The sequence below is a fragment of the Triturus cristatus genome, chromosome 11, assembly GCF_964204655.1.
Source record: "Triturus cristatus chromosome 11, aTriCri1.1, whole genome shotgun sequence".
Classification (NCBI taxonomy): Eukaryota; Metazoa; Chordata; class Amphibia; order Caudata; family Salamandridae; genus Triturus; species Triturus cristatus.
In genome coordinates this window covers 661,582,272-661,602,801 of record NC_140594.1, presented here as the reverse complement: position 1 = coordinate 661,602,801, position 20,530 = coordinate 661,582,272, and the positions used below count along the sequence as shown (strand labels likewise).

Here is a 20,530-nt window from a genome sequence, read left to right as displayed (position 1 = left end):
CACTCTACTCTTCAAGACTGCACTCTGCACTGCACTCAACACTTTTCTACTCTGTATGCTACGCTGCTGCACACTACACCACTGCATGCTATGCCACTACACACTATGCCACTCTACACCATTGCGCCCTGTCACTGCACTCTATGCCACTCTATTCTGCTCTGCACAACTGTACCCTATGCAACTGATCTCTGCACCACTCTACTCTGCACCACTCTACTTTGCGCGCCTGCACGCTACGACATGCTACTCTGCAAGACTGCCCTCTCTGCCACTGAACTCAATGCCACTCTAATCTGCAACACGGCACTCTACGCCACTACATGCTACACCACTTTACACCATTGCACTCTATGTCACTGCACTCTACACCACTGTATTCTAACCCACTGCACTCTATTCTACTGCACTCTACTCTGCATCACTCAACTCTACGCCAATCTACTGCACTCTGCACCAATGCACTCTACGCCACTACACTCTACACCACACCATACCACTGCACTCTATGACACTCTACTCTACATCTCTGCACTCTACCCTGCACCACTCCACTCTACCCTGAACCACTCCACTCTACTTTACTCTACTCTAAACCAATCTACTCTGCACCACTGCAATCTATGCATGGGTGTAAGAGCGCAGTGGTGCAGAGTAGACTGCTGCATGGGTACTCTACACCACTTTGCTCAAAACCAATGCACTCTACACCAATGCACTCTTGCCAATCTACTGTGCACCACTGTACTTTATGCCACTTCACTCTGGGCCACTCTACAACACTACTCTCTATAATTTTCCACCCTATGATTTTCTACTCTATTAGACTCTACTCCACTCTATGACAGTCTACTCCACTCTTTGCTGCTCTACAACATTATTCATTACTCCACTCAATGATGCTATACGGCTATGCCACTCCATGCCACTTTACTCCACTCTGTTCTACAACATCCTGCTCTACTCTACGCCACTCCACTCTGTGCCACTCCACTCTATTCTACATCACTCAACAACACTCTACTCCACTCTATGCCATTTCACTCTCCTACACTACTACACTCTATGCCACGCCACTTTACGACAATCTACTCATCTCTGCGCCAGTCTATGCAACACCCTCTATGCCACTCCACTGTATACCACTCCACCACACTCTAGGCCACTCCACTGCATGATGCTCTACTCCACTCTGACGCTCCCCTCCACCTATGCCATTCAATTTTACTCATTTCTACGCCCTTCCACTCTACAACACTCTACTCCCTTCACGAGAAAGACTCCACGCCACTCAACTTTACTCTACACCACCGTATGCCACTCCATAACACTCTACTCTATTACACTTTATGACACTTCACTCCACGCCACTCTCCTTTACCCCACTAACTTTTAGCTATGCTGAACAGTATCCATGCCGGTGTACAACATGAATAAAACATACTGGCAAAGCCAATAGCTCTTGCATAGGCACAACCTATTGGCTTTGCCTATGCTTGTCTTATTATGGGAGTAATCTGACATTGGAATTCATGTGACAAACAAAACTAAACTACAAAAATGTATAGGGAGATTACCTACTTCCACTTCTTATAATAGTAACTTTTTATGCAGCTTATCCTACCACATTGCTGCCATTGCCAAGTGATGTAAATAACAGGTGTTCTTGGCTCTGAATTTACCAACCACAGAAGGATGAAAGGCTGAGTTGACCTTGCAAGTATTCAAACTCATGACCTGCAGATCACCTCAGATGGCATCAGCGAGCGACATCTCCCTAAGACATCTCGTTAAGTAAATGTAATGATGGGTTTCCAGTTAGCAAAGCCTGATTGATGGAAGGCATGTTACAGGAGTCTCCTGGGTGCTTCCTTTTCCCGTGTAGTCATTCCGCATTAGTTTAATGAGTTGTAATCTACATTATTGATTAAATACCAATACATATTTAAACACTTAGACTGAAATCATTTTATTTTATTAAGCATGTAATACTAAAGGCTCAATAGGCTCCCCCCATGCCGATCACGCCCCCCATGTCCATGCCGATCACGCCCCCCATGTCAACGCCGATAACACCCCCAGGGCATTTTCCTATGAACCTATCCTTCCACCCCACCTCAACGCCAGGAGAGAGCCCTCTGACACATACCTCTCCCCCTTTGGCTATGCCCCTCTCCTCCTCCCCGGACAGCCTTACAGCTAGATCACACTATGAAGACTCAGATCAATAGAAACCTCCCATCTACAACCCAATCCCATCCACACCACTATTCTCGACGCACACCCCTCCAACACATACCTCTCCCCCTCCACCTTTGGCTATTCTCGCCTCCCCTTCCCCGGACCGCCTTACTTGTAGACCCCGCCACGCAGCCTCAGATCTCTGCCACCCTCCAATCTACACCACAAACCCATCCACCCTTACCCTCCCCCTAGACCAAACAACTAACACGCCTCCTACACCAGACCCTAGACTCGATGTAACCCTTCTCTCACTACAGTTTATCAAGGGTGACCTCCAAAAGCTACGGAACTTGATCGGGCAGCAACACATGATTAGACGATATGCCGATGATAAGACCTGGAACCATCACAGCAACAGCCCCACACTCCAACATCAGAGGCATCTACGATCCCCTAAGCATCCACCCCTAAGATGGAGAACAGTACCTAACTGCAATTCCAATACCCGACCGTGCCGCAAGATAAATACTCTAACTGCTAATAATATACACGCCTTACTCCTTTCTTACGATCCCTCCAAACCCAGCCAATCCACAGCTGACCTGTTCAATCTGATTAAACCCTCCCAAATTGAAACCGTCCATCACACGACACATAGAGGCCCTACTCACAACAACAGAGGGATAACCCTGGAGAATCTGCTGCAAGTTCCATTAACACTGGATCCTTCTTCCACCACAAAGCCGCGTCTCAAATGCATTCTACTAAACTGCAGATCAGCCTCAAAACACGCAGCTGACATAGCTGACCTAATACTCACTCATGATCCTGACCTCCTATTCCTAACTGAAAAATGGCTAAATGAGTTTTCCACGCCGATCCTAGACATTCTGGTTCCCCCCGATCATGACATCACCAGACTAGATAGACCCGATAGACCAGGAGGCGGTATTGCCTGCATTCACCGGAACACTCTTTCAGTGAACAGCTCACCCTCACCAGATATATCCTCTTGTGAATACCTCTGCTTAGAGGTCACAAGTAATAACAAACCAATTTGCTCATTGCACATATTCTACCACCCACCAGGCGATAACATCACCTTCATCGAGCAATTTATGGATATCGTGGCCACTCACACTGGTCAACATAATACCCAAATATACCTTGGCGATTTCAATCTGCATTGGAACGACCCTAACGACCCGGCAGTAAATAGCCTCAAAACATTCCTTTCCGCCCTTGACCTCACCCAAATCTGCAATAGCCCCACACATGTCAAGGGTTCAACCCTTGACTTGGTTATTGCCAAACCAGAAGCTATACAGCTTAGCACAATCCTCCCATGTGATTGGTCCGATCACCATGCCATCACCTTCTTCATCAAGGAATCAGTCAAACTACGCTCAGTACAACCTGTGAGACCTAAAATATGGAAGAGGATTCTGAAAAAACCCCATACAGGCCTTACCACATCCGCCAGCGTCAACATCCTGCTCTCCCCGGAAGGCCTAACGGATGTTCAAGCTTTGACACAACACTACCTTAACTCCATGTCCTCGATCTTAGACACAACCGCACCTCTACAACTGAAGAGGATTTACACAAAAGATTCCAAACCCTGGTATGACAGCAGACTCAATGAGGACAGACGAACCCTGAGATTAGCTGAAAGGCGCTGGAGGTCTTAGCCTTCCACGGCTCATTTCAATCTGCTCCGCTCCACCAGAAACTCGTACTATAGAAAGATCAGACACTCAAAAGCAAACTTTTTAAAAAATCAGCTAGATCAAGCCAAGAACCGACCCAAAACACTATTTGAACTAGTCAAATCTCAATCCAGCGGCTTAGCTCGCCCTCCTCAAGTTGGTCAAGGCTCCCCACCCAGCTCTGAAGAATTTTCCTCCTTCTTCACGAATAAAACGGAACTCCTGAAAACGGATCTCTTTAATGCCTCATTGGCTCAATCTACCACCCCGAAGGATTTGTCATCCCATATTCCAGCAACCTCACTCAATGGCTCATCTAAGCTCGCACTCAAAAATAACGCCTCCTGGGCTACCTTCACAACCTATAGCGAAGAAGCTATTCTAAATACACTCACGTCCGTGAACCCCTCCAACCACTTCTCAGACCCTCTTCCTGCAAACTACCTCAAAGATCTCATACCGGCGCTACTGCCACTTTGGACAAAGATTATCAATGCCTCCTTAGTCCAAGGAACCATTCCTGAAATTCTCAAAGCAGGACACGTTTCCCCCATCCTAAAAAAAACGACAGCTGACCCCACGGACTTAAATAACTACCGACCAATTTCCAACATCCCAACTTTGGCTAAATTCCTAGAAAAATGTGTTCTCAGCCAGTTAGATAACCACATCACTAACTTCCACCTGCTCAATAAATTCCAATCTGGTTTCCGGGCAGGACAAAGTACTGAGTCAGCTATGACCCACATAGTAGATGACGCACTAAGAATCCTAGACTAGAACAAAACCTGCCTACTTATCTTGCTTGACTTATCCTCGGCCTTTGACGCCGTCAAACATGTAAATCTTCTAGCTCTCCTGCAATACAGAATGGGCTTATCGGGGTCAGTACTAAATTGGTTTACCTCTTTCCTCCTGAATAGATTCCAAAGGTTCAAGGTCAACCAATCTCTGTCCACGACCATCCCAGTCATATTAGGAGTTCCGCAGGGATCCTCCCTTTCACCTACACTGTTTAATCTATTCATGGAGCCACTCACGGAGATTCTCGGCTCATCAAATATCCACTTTCACATGTACGCAGACGACACGCAACTATACTTAAAGATAAATTCTCCAGATGACATCAAATCTCTCAATCTAACTTTACAAAATACTCAGTCATGGTTGACTGAAAACCACCTCAAACTAAACGCCCTGAAAACTGAATTCTTACTAATCAGCCCACCTAATCAACCATCCAACATACATGAATGGCTTAAACAACTTACAGCATTCAACTGCCAACCTCTTATAATTGACTCAGCAAAGTCTCTGGGAGTAACTCTGGACGGCAACTTAAACATGCAAAAACACATCAGTGCCGCAGCAAAAGGAGCAAACTTTCAGATGAGCACTCTGAGAAAATTAAAACCCTTCCTCCCAGTAAACGACTTCAAAATGGCAGTCCAAGCACTAGTAATTCCCAGACTAGAATATGGTAGTGCAACTCTTTGTGGACTACCTAGATCTACAACTGCCCCCCTAAGAGCATCACTCAACTCAGCGGCCAGGCTCATCACAGGCTCTAAAAGAAATAGCCACATCTCCCCTGACTTCAAAGCGCTCAATTGGCTACCATTCGAAGCAAAAATTCAATTAAAAATCACCTGCATGACGCATAAGGCCATCCATCACAACACATCGAGTTATCTGTCCCAGAAACTGGAGCTTTTGTGTGGAAACAGATCATCCAGGAGCGCCAGCAACCTTCTTCTAAAGCCTCAAAGGTATACCAAGAAGAAAACATATAACCACGCTTTCTCTGGTATTGCTCCAAGGATCTGGAATGCACTACCCCCAGAAACCAGACTCAACCCCTCAACTGTCTATTTAAAAAAAGAAGTCAAATCTCTTCTCATGACGAAATTTACTTAAATATTGATGCAGACTCTTAGAACAACCAGCTGGAACATAAGACTTTATTTCGAAATACTATGTTTCTCTTGTACATTGTCTCCTTTGTTAACTACTTCTCTTGTAAAGCGCTCTGATACCCACAAGGGCCATGTTCGCGCAATATAAAACCTTCAAATAAATAAATAATAAATAAATAGAAAAATGTTTTTGAAAAAACTAAATATCACTATACCACAATACTAAAAACATGCTGCATTGTAACTATTTCACTACAGCCCCAGGGCCTAGTCTGCCACCTCATGTCCATATACACCCAGATATACCTTGTTGGTCTGGGGACCTGACGTTTCCATGTTATGTTTTCTTAATTCTTCCAAGTATGCGCTATGATGTGTCAGATATGAGGACTTTAGGATGACTATTCTTATAACATCTGCTTTAAAAAATAAAATGTACTCGCGACCCGATCCCAGACCTGAAAGTTGCATCTGGACTGACACAGGAACTTTGTCAGGGAAAAGGTCAGAGCGCTAGGGGTGGAGCCAGTGATAGTAGTGGATAACGCCAGTAGGCAGCAGCCCTGAAGAGAATCTTTGGGCCTTGGCACTTATGTTTTTTACCACTGCAGCACTGACCAGAGCCCTCCTGTCCAAACAGTAACTCTTAAAACACCTCTGGTGATCACTTGGTGATATGAGCTCCAGGAACGCTACAGAGAACACACACTGTAACCGTGTGGATAAAGACTACAAGACTCTGAAATGGTAAAATTAAGTGCCTCAGTGATTACAATAAAGAATTATGGGGTCAACAAACCCTGCTTTGTCTCCTTGTTTAGAGTACGGTTTTGTTAGTACCTGCCCTCGAAATTTGAATATCTTGTGATACAAAAATGATAGTCACCAGGTCAGTGTCCTGACATGCAGGGAGGATAGATCTGGTACTGTCTGGGAACTTTGAGGGGTCCAAACCACAGTGGAAGTCAGAGTGTGGGTTTAGAGGCGCAGGAGAAACCTACTAGGCCCACACAAGGCCTCTACAGTCATTATACGCTGTGCTGCTGTGGCAGGCGGCTGTATAATGGACAGTGGCTTAACGAAACTAGAGGGGCCCCCACACTCCAGACCCATTCAAACCCGCCTCCCCTGAACAGTGCCAGAGGGAGGCCCCTGGAACTTGTCTCCCTCCCAGACCGCGGGGGCTGCAGGGGCTATCATTACGCCACTGATGCTGAATCTCTGTTCAGTAGGACATTGTCTGGAACCAAAAGTGTGGCTAAGAAGCACCTCTTCTGGCACCCAAGCCACAGAGGCGGGATATGGGCCTGAGGTCCGGCTGCACTGGGTGGGGTCTCGTGTACCTGTAAAGGCTAAGTGAGGAGAACCACAAGGTATCAAATTAGCAACAAGCCTGGGGTTCTGACAGAGAATGGAGCTCTCTAGGCAATCACCACGCATCTCACCTGCATTTATAGATAGAGGGATCATGGGCAACCCTCGTCCCGTCTCTGGTGAAAGGTACAGAAGGCTTCTTGGCACTCTGCATGCGTACTTGTGGAATTCATGGGTTGGCTCGGGGTTTCCACACAGTGAAAGTCACCAGCAGCTTCTGGCAGCCCTGCAGAGCCTCAGCAGTGCATCAGACTTAGGGTTAACCTTCAGGTACTGGCCACCCCACGGCTCCATGTACAGGAAGCGCTGCAACAAAGTCTAGGTTAACATAGATCTTCCGTTTGCTGGAGCTGGACTCCATTGTATGTGCTCAGTCCTTGAAAGTTGGGTATCTGCCCACAGCTAGTGCCATGGCATTCTCATGGTTTGACTTTCCAACCAGTCAGGTTGGGGCAGATTTTACCTCCACAGAGAGCATTGTGAGTAGAGCATGTCTTTATTTGCAACCACAATGCACTACAGGGGCTAGGGCCTACGCGGCATCAGGCAGGCAGATTCTTCAAGGGACCGTTCAGGAGGTAAACCTTGGGTTTTCTGTATAAAGAGGCTCTACAACAAAGCAGCAAAAGGGAAGAAAAAGAAGTGGGTTATGTGCCGACCCTGTTGTTTCTCCCTGGGAAGCCACCATCCCCAATCCTACACTAAGGATTCACACAAACAACAAAACCACATCTACGACATCACTTACTGCTTCATTGTGAAGATAAGTGTATGTTTACTATTCTTACCTCCACAACTACTTATCTTGACTTGTCAAGCAATGTAGTGGTTAAGTGAAACCAGTGGATGCAATATTTTTCTCATGCAATGTAGTGAGGGTACACCTCTGCCACCCCACCAATAGCCAACATGATGCACATAATCACTTTGAATAAACACAATCATGGCACAGAGCTAATTTTCATACTTGCCAGTGCAGGTCAATTGGAATAGATGGGCCTATTTTTACTCCGGCACAGAGACGTCTCAGCTATATTTGTGCACACATTCTCTTCATATAGGCTAATCTGTAGGATAGAACCAGCTCTCAGCATGCAGAGATGCTGGTCTCCGTACCCACAGTCACAGTCATGCTATGGCCTTCTGATGGATACTTCTAACAGCAGATTCCTCATCTTTAAAATATTCCACAGGCGGCAGACTGAACCTGGAAACGTTTAATAGCAGTCCTACCACTTGCTGCTAGTTGGCGCCTTGCAACTCCGCATTGGACTAATTCCATACAAGCCTGACCCATTCGAGCTGACATCAGTTTCTTGCTCGGCCCAAACTGCACACTCGGACGTAGAGCATAAAACACATGGAAGGACCAGTATGCAGATGTCTATTTTGGGACCTTTTAGATATCTAAAAGAGATAACCCCACAGAACAGGGAGGGCAGTGAGGAATCTGCTGTTAGATAGGTTATCCACAAGAAAGAGCGTTACTGAAGGTATAACTTGTTCTTCTGATAGATACTTCTAACCACAGATCCCTCATCTTTAGAATAGATACCAAAACAATACCTCCCAAAGGTGGATAGTTTATGGAGTGGGCTCAGATCAGAAAGTCCTGCATGATCGAATGCATGAAATAACCTTCCCATTGGACCTGGCTGTCATGAATATGTGCACTCATGCCCATGACACAACCTGCCATATGTCAAGGACCGGTAATGTAAGTGTGAAAACAGTGGTGGCAGCCTAGGCCTTAGTGGAATGAGACCTCAGTTCTTCCAGAGGGTGCTTTTTGACCTGTGCATAGCAGATACTGCATCTTGACAAAGTCCTTGTCTCCACCCTCTTACCTTTTTTTACCCAAGAGAACCACATAACAAGCTGATCGTACACCTGCTGACCTTAGGTGTGATTGATATAAAAGCCAAAAGCACTTTTTGGGGCCAGCCGATTGAGTCTTTCCTCCTCTTTTGACCAGGTGGAGTAAGGCGAAGAATGTTTGGAGGGGGATGGAATGGTCAGTGTGAAAATGAGTTTCGACTTTTCTAAAACGTCCATCCTAGTCCTCAGCACAAGTCTGTCTGGAAAACAGGCACTGTAGGGCGTTTGCACTGAGAGACCCTATTGCTTACTCATTCACAAGCTGAAGTACTGTGATGAGAAAGGCAGCCTTTAGGGTCAGAAGACCTAACAAGCAGTTGTGCATCGACTTGAAGGGAATAATGAGACATGTCAGGGACAGATTAATGTCCCACTGTGGCATCACAAATGGTTTGAGAGGGATTGTGTGTCAAACCTTTAAGAAAACGCATTGCATGTTAGAAAATGCACCAGAAATGCATTACAAAAGGTAAGTAACTTGTTCTTCTGCCCTAGTTCACAAAAATCAATTCTGACCTCGGAGTGAGGAAGGTCACTGATATTTCATACTGTAATGCAAGTAAGTGTAGTGCAAGTCTCCAAAAGATTGTTACAGAAACATAGGCAGCTATAATGTCTCAAAAGATACCTATAACAAATACCCACTAGATCAAGGTTGGTTGGTGCTATGTTAAGAGAAGTTAGGTGATGTTATGCTGAGCCTTTCTTACAGTGGTGGTTGCCTTGGAACCGGGTAGTGGGGTGGGGGGAAATGAAAAAATAAACTTACCTTCAGATGCCGCTGCCACCTCTCCTCCGTCCTCACTTAACACTGGCAGCACCCGAAGCACCCAGGCTCCCAGAGTCTCCTAGCCAATCACGACGCTGCTGATGCAGCGTCGTGATTGGTCTGAGCAGCCTGTTGGGCTGCTCGGGGCAGTGCCTGGGAGCCTGGGCCTTTTCTCCACCTAAGTGTGCAACACAGCCAGGTGGAGAACATGCTAAGTGCACATGATGGTTTGGTCCCGGTCATTTGCACTTTGAGAGTGCAAGCCACTCCTACCCCTTCTCTGGCCAGCCCAGCCCCGGCTCCTAGTACTGCACAGAAAAAAAAACCTGCTAATAACACTTGTTATTATAATTTTCTTTTTCTTTTTTTGCACTGCTCAAAGAGCACCGGGGCGATGCTCCTCCACCTTAGCGGAGGAGCCGCCACTGCTTTCTTATATTAGGCGTCTGCAGTGACATATCACGCTGAGGCATTCTATGAAGTGGTTGAAGGAGCCAAACGTGTGCATATGAGTCAGAGTATTGCAGAGGCCACCTACACAATGTATAACATAAAGTGAATATTTTGCTACCAGGATTGCACATGTGTTATATTTCAAATATATACTGGTCACATATGGTAGATACAAGTTCGGTCTCTGCAGCCAGTGCTGCATAGGAGGCCTCAGAGACACATCCCCATGGGATGCTTCGGAGACGAGACCCAAGGTATTGGCCAAATAGTAAGACTCAGAAACAATGCTAGATAGGGGGCTGAGATGCAAGTATGGGTTTTAACCCATAAATAAATGAAAAGTCTGAGAGCCGTGGCATCGTGGAGGACGTGGGACCCACAGGATCACAGGCAGCAGGATGTATACTCATCTCATGATTACTTTTCTTGCGTCACATTTTCTATCATATTCCCCATCCCTTTTTGACATGTGTTCTTTGCCTTTCCTCTGCCTCGCCTGGACCTCTCCACACACATCCAGCATGGCTGCCAGCCCCAGCACTTTTCGGCTTTGTCATCGACTCCACGTGTCTCTGGTGGCAGCCAACTTGCAGCGAGAAGAAAGGCGCCTGCTGGTACTATGACAACGATCTGTTACGAAACAGGTATGTGGCTCAGTACCAGGGAACGGATAATCGAGGTACAGATTATGGGTGAAGGAGTGTCATGGTAGATGTGGTACACTTGGGTCTTCATAACGAGTAACCCATCATCTCAGATGGATCCGGTAAAGGGCCTACTAGGTCTGTCAGGAATGAGAACCGCAGGCCTGAACAGTTTTCCCCAGGTACTCTGGCTGCTCAAAGCAGCCGAAGACTCTGGTTGGAAATCCGGGTACAAAGGCAGACTAACCAGTGGAACGTGATGGTCTAAATCAGAATCCCAGGGTTATTCCTCTTACCTAAGTTGACCCTCAGCATCCACCTCATAATGTGCAGTTTTTCGACTCAAGGAAATACCATTCCAGTCGGTCACTCACCTCTGGTAACCAGAATTACATGGCCCATTAATAGGTGACGCGTAATGTGGGCCGTGGTGGTTGTGTGTAATTGTGTAGAAATCTAAAAGATGGGGGTGACTCTAAGATTTGAGCGGATGCCCCAGAACATACGTGACTTTATGTAAGACTGAACAAGCGCATTCCACAGCAGATGTAGGCACACTGATGGAGATGTAGGAATGAGCACAACTGGAAGTGAATGGCATTTCAAGCAGTAGGTGGATATACCTGCTGGCACGTCAAAGATAACTGAGAAAGAGTAAATGGCAGAGCAGAGGAGGGGTTCCTTTAGCTGTGAATGAGTATTGGGGTGCTACGTGGCTGTGTACAAGTGAGTCAACTGGAAGTGAGAGAAACTTTGTTGTGGTGAGTAACCGTCTCCAGATGTTTTGGATGCATGTTGTAGACGAGGTACGTCTACTACGAGTGAATGAGTGTGTACCGTTGAATACGGACGCCCTACATATACCGAGGGATGTTGGATCAGTAACATTAATAAAATATTGCTCCATGTGTACAATTTACAGCATCCCATATATATGGACATTTTAGAAAGATCAGAGAGCAGCCACAGACCTTTGCTATCAACACTAAAGGGGGACCGAAATGTATAAATCGATCGCAGGCTTGTGACTTCACCAACACCAGTGGTATTTTGGTATCAAATAATCGTAGGCAGGGGAAATGGATCTTTTAATAATCGATTCTGGAATTTTGTCAAGGACTTCATCAGGGTTTGCACTTGTACAGGTAGCTATCGAGAGTAGGCTAATCCTTGTATATTTAATAGCAAGCCTAGCCTGGACCACTGCATGCACAACTGCAAAATCCTACTAGGGAGTGACTGATTGCTATTAAATATACAAGGATTAGCCTACTCTGGATTACTACATGTACAAGTGCAAACCCTGATGAAGTCTTTGACAGGACGAAACGCGTTAGTTGGGCTGACTGGAAATGTACAGTTTTGATGAAATCAAATAAAGATGGTCTTTTTGAAAAATTCAATTTTGGCTCACTCCTCATATATGAATCAGAAGATGAAAATTATGTTTTGTACTGTTATGAATTTCTATGCAAGGACTATTACTAGATATTGAATGTTGCCTCTACAATAAGGTTTTGTACATATTTGGCAGTTTCTGAGCAGTGGAACTGCAAGAGGTGGAGCACTGTTGTTGGGCAATGCTGGAACCAGCACCAGTGCGGTCGTCCAAAGGCCAACACTGCTCTTTTAATTTGTGCCTACACCATGATAAATGTCTTGCAAATCAGCTATATGGAACGGAGAAAATCTCCTCTGAAAGTCAATTAGCTTTAAATGTACACCTTTTGTGAAGAATTTGGCCTTATTTTTAATGCATAAAAGACACAGCTCAAGGGTTTCAAACACACAGCTATTTTCGAGGTAACCTATATTTGAGGGGATTCTACTCAAAAGGGTAAATGTATTTGATTATTTTGGAACTAGATTGGTGACCAACATGTCTTGGTCTCTACAGATTGATGAATATTTTACCTCTTGTTCATAGAGTCAATGTTATTGTAAGATTTGCTAAAAGAATAGGCCTATGTGCAATGCAATCTATTTTAGAGGTGTATCAAGCTCTGGCTCTAACTGCTGCTCTGAAGGGGTCACAAATCTGGGGGTATTCTCATATGAAAAATGTTGCAGCCACTGAAATGTTTGCTGAAGTAACCATCCCTCCATCCCTTTTAGTCCAAATGTTAGTGGCCAAGAACATGGGGGGCAGATTTACTTTCAATTCACGCAGCACAGTGTAGCAAGAAAGTTGCTGCACTGCGTTGCATGAATGGGAGAGACCCGAAAAGCACCATATCTACTAGGATATGGCACTCTTCAGCTCTCTCCCTGCGCTGGCGCACTTCCGGTTGCCCAGCACCAACACAGGCACCCTTTCACCACAGTCCGAGGGTGCCTACATTACAGACAGGATTGTTTTTGTGCAAGAAGAGACACCTTGCTGCACAAAAACAATCCCTAAAGGTATTTTTCTTTTTCTATATGTGCTGCAGAATGCAGCACGCTAGAAAGAGGAAGTAACGAGGAGACATAAAGATATTCCTCATTGTTGTGCCTGATTCAGGGACGCGTTGCCTTTCGACACATTCCCAGTATTACAATCTTTGTAAATCTGGTAATACTGCAAAAACCATGGGTGGATGCGTGAAAGCGCCCATGCTCCACTCATGGAACGTCTAAAAGTTGCAAAATGATGCAAGGCAAGTCTATGTGCTGCTTTGCCTTATTTTGTATTTGCTGAACCATGCAAAGCCACGCAAGTGGCTTTGCGTGGATTAGTGTATGGCAAGAAGGATTTTGCATTGGGGCTTCAACATACAAGTGATGCAACCCGATGCAAAACCTTAGTAAATCTGCCCCTGGATTTTTTGAGTATGTTAGACCACTTCTATTTTGGGTTGTGTTTTGGACTAATGATGCCTCGGGTCCCAATAAGAATGATATGTCTGAGGTACTTCGAATTAAGAGCTCGCAAAATCTGCTTTGGTTTCATCACATGTATGTTAGATTGGAATTATTGGGTTTAACACACTTTTAGAATAATTTTGCATTTCTTTCACCAAGCTCTAAACAACTCCTAAAAACTGGCTACTGCTACTATGTTAATCAAAGACTTATTGAAACTCTACAGGATGGTCTGATTGAGGCTTTCTTGGTCTTGCGCTAAACACTTAGAAATGACCCAGATAATATAGAGCTGGTATTAGTGAAATGTGTATATCTGAAGTTCAGATTAGGCATGTTACCTCTAACCACATTATCCCACTAAGCCACTGCTTCCCGTGCTCACAGAATGACATGGATAGTTCTGTCTTCTTAAAACTGGACTCTGGAACCATCTGGCTTTTGAGGTTCTTCCCCTGAGTTACAGTAGTGCCAGTGAAATACAGATCAATGAGATGAGTGGAAGCAGGTCAACGACTATTACAGTGGAGTTGGAATCAGGACTGGTTTGACTCAGCATTTTGCAATACTTTATTTGGATTTAAGGGTGTTTTATTTTATATGGAATAAACACGTTCCTTTAATTTCCTTTCAAGTTCTTAATTGAGGAATTTTCGCATGCACGATAAATATGCTACCCTTTTTTCTTTTTTCTCACCTCTGTTTATGATTGAGCGGGTGTTTGAAGATGCACTTTGTAATTTTATTGGTTAAATAACCAGAAATAAATAATTTGTAATTGTTTTTTTTTTAGCATGAAAGAATCTCAGGTGAGTGCAGTTAGAACTGAGAGATATTTTGTGATAGGGCATAAGTGTCCAGAGGTTAGCGATGTTTGTGGGATCTGAATTATTTTGGTTTAGCTGTCACCGTTTAGTGATTGTCGTTATGTCTTCTCTTTGACATTAAAACGTTTTCTCATGTATAACTCTGTCTACTATGTCCATTTGTCTCCTATCTTGCCAGGTATCTGGGTCTTCAGATTGGCTACAAAGTTCTAGGAATGTTTCTTCTGGTTCTTATTGGCTGGAAGTTGAAGCAGAGCAAAGAGTACAATGTGCAGCAGAAAGTAGCAGGGCTCATCTGATCAGCCCTTCTGTGCCACGTGACCCAGACTTTCACACCGCCTTTTCATGTGACAGCGCTACAGCCTCTTCCAAGCTTTAATGTATATACCAAGCTTCGGCCTTCCAGCCCTCCTCGGAGCAGAGTTATATCCAACTTTTTTGGTAATCTCAAATACATCCTATTTGAGTCCACTTCCTTGGTGCCCTTTAAGAGGTGGACACGGACAATGGACACAGGAAGACACGAGGCACATGAATGGTCTGTAGCCTACACATAGATGAGGAGCAGGCTACCTCCAATCTAGCTAACCAGTGTTGTATAAAGAAATCCAAGCACACAATTATATGTATAATCCATAGTGACGTCCATTCAACTGTTTCTTCTGACCCCAATGGATGGATATAAAATAACTCTTAGGGATTGAGGGGTCGGAAAATGTTTATTCTACGGTGCCTGTTCTTCAGCAGAAGTTGCAATTTTTCGACTTTTTGTAAAGAAGCTCAACAGGCATGTCACCAAATGGGACCAGATGTTTGTGAATCATTGGTCAATACAACGTGATTTGGTCTCCAGTAGGGACTTTCAAATTAGGAACTGAGTTCTGGTGGCCATGTCTCCCGTGGCGCTCCAGGTCATTAGGAACACGGTTTCTGCAGTGGGCCTTTGAGTGAAAAGCGAATGCATTCTGGATAATGTAGTCTTGGTTCCTATCCATTGACCAAATGAGACTATCACACCGGTTTACAAATATTTGAAGGTGAACAGCCCAGGACTGGAAAGACTGCCTGCACTTACATGGAATGAGTTGGTCAAGCTAAACCAAGGTTAGTGTCACTTGGAAGGAGAAAAGCCACTGGTTTGAGGAGAAAGGACTGTGCAGTCCAAGCATTTGTTTGTGTACCATTCCAAGTTTGTATTCTATTGTTCATGCATATGTAAGCCGATCCTCTCCGTTCACCCACCTCCACAAGTAGGATAGGTCTGTTGCGTGCCCTATATAATTATTTTATTCATTCATTCATTCATTCAGTCACCCATTAGTACTGCAGCTACCCATCTATTCACTACTTGATCATAAAAAAGCATCCGCTGACAATACAAATCATTTCACACAGCCACCCAATTATGAATCTACCAAGAAACACTCTCCCTTATGGAAGCCCACTCATTGAAGTCTCCAGTCACACATATGTGCAATTAGACTCAATGCACCCCCTCCAGTCTTCAGTCATCCCATTTCCTGTCTTCATATCCGCCCGCCAATTATTTCTTCTCACTCTTCCATTCACCACCAACCTATTGCTCTTCATGTCACTCCTGTGTTCATGTATGTACATAGTCAGCCACAACCCACACATTCACCCACCACAACCCATTCAGAACACTAAGAGAATCATTCAGACAGAGATACAGCTACAGGGTAATCAAGTACTTTTTCACCTACCACCGGCTGACAAACCATGCATGTAATAAGTGTTGATGAGGCCCAATCCTTGTGACCTCAGTATTTCATGGCCTCTCTCGCTATATGGACGATACAAGGCATTGTGTTTCGACTGCTCTATAATATTGAAATAAATGAGATTGCATTGAAGAGGAAGGACGACCAGCCATCACATTGTTAACTGCTCACAAATGAAGACTGCTTACCTTCTGACAAACTTGTCACTTTCAGAAAATTCAGGGAAAATGCAGCAAAATTCCAAAAGCCATACTATCCCCTATAAAATGTCACAACATCCCATATTAGTATTTAAAAATGATCTCATGATGTAAGAATTATTGGCGGACAGAAACTATACCCCGTTCAGATTTATGGCTGCATCCGCCACGTTATGAACGGACACATACTCAGACTTATTAAAGAATAGATTCGAGCAGGCAGGAGGTCTGGCATTGTTTTGCCAATCTTTATAGGAGACAGTTCAGACCCTGAAACTGTCCTACCAAAAGCAGATGTATTATGCTGTATAACGCCCAGTGGCGTTACACAAAATGGCGGCCCTCCCTTCAGAATGTGATGAACGGTCCAAAAGACTCCTATATCTTAGAGCTATTCATTGGCCTTCGGCTGAACAGGGGGCCCTGACAAACCACTGAACAGGGGTCCCTCTTAACAGGTGGAACCGCCTCTGGAAGGTTGGGAGCACCCCTGCTCCGCACAGGCTTGCGTTACACCCCTGAGCGCACCTTGTGCCGCACCTTTCCGGAGCCACCAGATCTCATTCTGACAAAGGACTCCCTCTGAACCTCATACTCCAAGTCGTCATATCACACACTATAGCTCTGACTTTAAACACTGAATTAGCAGTTGACTTAGAGCCCATCCACTCCACATGTGCGCCATGCTGGCACAGCATAGAACAATGAACACAGATTGTGTACAGATGTTTTAAAACCCTCAAATACATTTGGGCTTCTTGGCAATAATGAAGTCCTTAGTGACACAGGATGAATGTTGCCTTCTTGATCGCAGCGCCGATGCATGGCAGAGTTATTGCAGCATGGTTCTATTGTGTAGCCCTTTATCATCGCTCACTGGTATGGACGCTAGAACATGATGGAAGTTGCACCATTGAGGTAAATTATCTACTGTTCTTTGAGGGCGATGCTACCAAATCCAGCATGCCTCAAGTTGCTAGTCTAAAAGGACAGTTCACAAACATTGAGATCTGGCAGCTGTGCTGTGGAGGGCAGTTTGCACTTACAATAGCAGACTAAAACAACTGTATACTATTACAATGTATTGTTTTGAATCATTTGTATAGCTCTTATGAACCCTATGTGTGGCACTTAAGCGCCAGCCCACGCAGACAGCAAGCTACACCGTGAAGGTGTGTGTTTGGAAGGGTGTTATTTTTGTTTTGGGCGTATGTGGTAAGTGTTGTCATGTCGTGCATGATGAACACCGAGGAGCAGATATTGTGTTTTGGGATGTAGGGCCTGGTGAGTTAATGGTTGGGGGTATGTGAGACATACAAGCACAAGTTAAAATTGTAATAAGGACTGAAACATATAGTGACCCACACAATAAGGGCCAAGCCAGGGGCGCAATGTTTGCACAACAAAAAATTGGAGGAAATCACAGAAGGTCCAGTTATCCATATGACCATATGCACCATGCAGAGATGGTGTTGAATGAGGAAAAGAATTCCAATGGGGCCAGAATGGGAATTGTTGACATGGGCTAGTGCCATGCACTTCTGTAAAGGCAATGATACTGCCTACTGCTGAACTAATACACACCATGAACGAGTAAGGAAGCAGAAGATCAACCATGGTTGGTAGCCTGGGCAAAAACGATGCATTCTTTAAAAGGCCCAGATTCGGCCTACTCTTGCTAAGGTGAAGGAATGCAAAAATTGTACACAGGGGTTCATGCCCTAAGCCCTTGTCAAGCTCCAAAAGGCGGGCAAGCCCTAATTGGGTTCGGACTCAAAGCCTAGCCAGACTGGTACCCTGGGCATGGGACAGAGAGAGACAAAGTGCTTGGTAGGTTGGTTCGCTGACCCCACAAGATTACATCTCCCTGTCCCAAGTTGCCTTTCTGTCCTCACCCCTTTATGAAAGTCCAGTACTTTTCTTAGATCCCAGAAACCCGTGCTAGTCCTAGTTCACATAAAGCGCTATCCTCCTTCCCTTCTAGAGTATCCTCTCAGATAACTTCCACTTTATTAGTAATAAATGACATTTCAGGGCGAAAAGGAGGCAATTTTGTGAAAGGAGATTTAACCTACTTGCGCGGGCTTCTAACACACGACAGCAAAAAATAGTCACTAGAATAATTGTGCACTTCAGAACAGGCATCCCTAATGTTGCACGGTAGAGAATATGACAGGTAGTGAGGGTGTGATGAACATAAGATACATCCGAAGAGAACAAGACCGAGAGAACAAGAGAAAGAAACTGAAAGAGAAGGAAAGAGAGGAAGTGAGAGAATAAAGTGTGCGGGAAAAGGGAAGAAACAGAGCAAACTGATCAACAAAGTGGAATAGAGATGAATCTTCAGAGCACGATTATAGGCAGATATAAATATGTGGATGTATTTACAGAATAGACAGAGACAAGGTGGGATGAGAGAGAGACAGATATGTATTCATATGGTGTGGTGTTAAACACTAGTGAAAAGATTAAAAGTATCGAATTGCACACATATCGTGGAAACCTTTGGGAAAATAATTGAAACAAGTGAGTTTTGGCTAATTTTCAAAATGAAACAATGCTACATAGATTATATATATTAGATATGTTCTACATGAATTTATGAAATATACAAAAATGTATTTAAGATAGACAGACAGACAGATAGATAGATAGATAGATAAATAGATAGATAGATAGATAGATAGATAGATAGATAGATAGATAGATAGATAGATAGATAGATAGATAGATAGATAGATAGATAGATAGATAGATAGATAGATAGATAGATAGATAGATAGATAGATAGATATAGATCGATCGCTCGATAGATCATGTGGGCCATGTTGACAGTTACAAATCATAGAGGGAGAATGGTGCCAAACGGTATCAACATTGCTAACAAAATACACATTGCTTACTGTAAGATCACTCAAAGGACATACTCTCCGTCCCACTGTAAATGTATCCGATGTTAATTTTCATCACGCTGTTATGAAAGTACCCATATTAGTTTAAAGCGCTGAGGATATCTTCTCTACCCTAACATGAACGCTACGTCACGGAAAGGAGAGAGCCCATCTCTTGATGTCAAATGTGACTGGGTAATCGCTGTGCCGTGAGCAGTTGGTAGTTTTCATTTCAGTGAGAATTAGGCCCTACGGTAACTGGGCAAGGCTGAACCTTTCATTTCTCCAAAGTCCTTTTCTTAAACCCCTTTCTCAATGATTTCTTGTTTCCTTCTCTCGCCCCCACCCTTACTCTCTCTCTTTATTAGCTCTTTCCTCTTGTCGTTCTTCCCTGAATCATGTCATATCTGCCTTACTGCCCCTTGTTTCGGCTTCCGCAGTCCCTTTTTTATTTCACCATTGAAGACACTCCCCCTTCTCCTTATTCTGTAGAACATCAGGGCATTCAAGAAGCGCATAGCCACCATTATATCTTAACACTAAGGATATTGTTTTGAAGTATACCGTTTTTAAAGGTTTTATTGAAATAAAAACGTTTTTTACTGAAACGCTGTAAGTGATTTCATTGCTTCTTTTTTGTCTAGGCGTTTGCCAATAAGAGAGATTAGACCACGAGGCTGTATTATATGTGTGCTCTTTCAACACAACCTGCTTCGTGGCACTTCCGTGATAAAATATACTTCAGTAAAACAAAGTGTCCTGGCATGTGCATGCAAATGTGCACGGAGACGTGGCCCGTGCAAATGAGGTAACCCTATGTGCACTTTATATGAGAAATACGATGTCAGGAAGTGCACTGAATATAAACCACATCAAAAGCGGCGTACCCTTAGTGTGTACTGTGGGCGCCACGTGGGTGGGTGAGCGGAATGCTAGTTCGGGCTGGACTGTTCCCATTGGGCACGGGGTCAAGACTGATTTGCATATGGCTGGGTCCAGACTGGAATGGGGAGCAAAAAAACGATGTGTTTAGGCCCAGATCTCTGTACTGGGGTGAATGAATGACATTGTTCTGCATTCTGTCCATCAACTGTTGTTT

At 44.4% G+C, this 20,530-nt stretch overlaps 1 protein-coding gene across 2 annotated transcripts in view; it reads left to right on the top strand.

The window, feature by feature from the left end:
- The window catches only part of SLCO2A1 (solute carrier organic anion transporter family member 2A1), a 530,482-nt gene extending 510,443 nt beyond the window's left edge, over positions 1–20,039 (top strand). Inside the window, exons 13-14 of one of the 2 annotated variants that reach the window (XM_085634233.1) lie at positions 10,804–10,927; positions 14,777–20,039. In XM_085634233.1, coding sequence (XP_085490359.1) covers positions 10,804–10,927; positions 14,777–14,897 — 245 coding nt within the window. In that variant the 3' untranslated portion in view covers positions 14,898–20,039. The remainder of the gene's footprint in view (positions 1–10,803; positions 10,928–14,776) is intronic. The other variant, XM_085634232.1, reaches the window with a different exon arrangement.
- Positions 20,040–20,530: the final 491 nt, after the last annotated feature.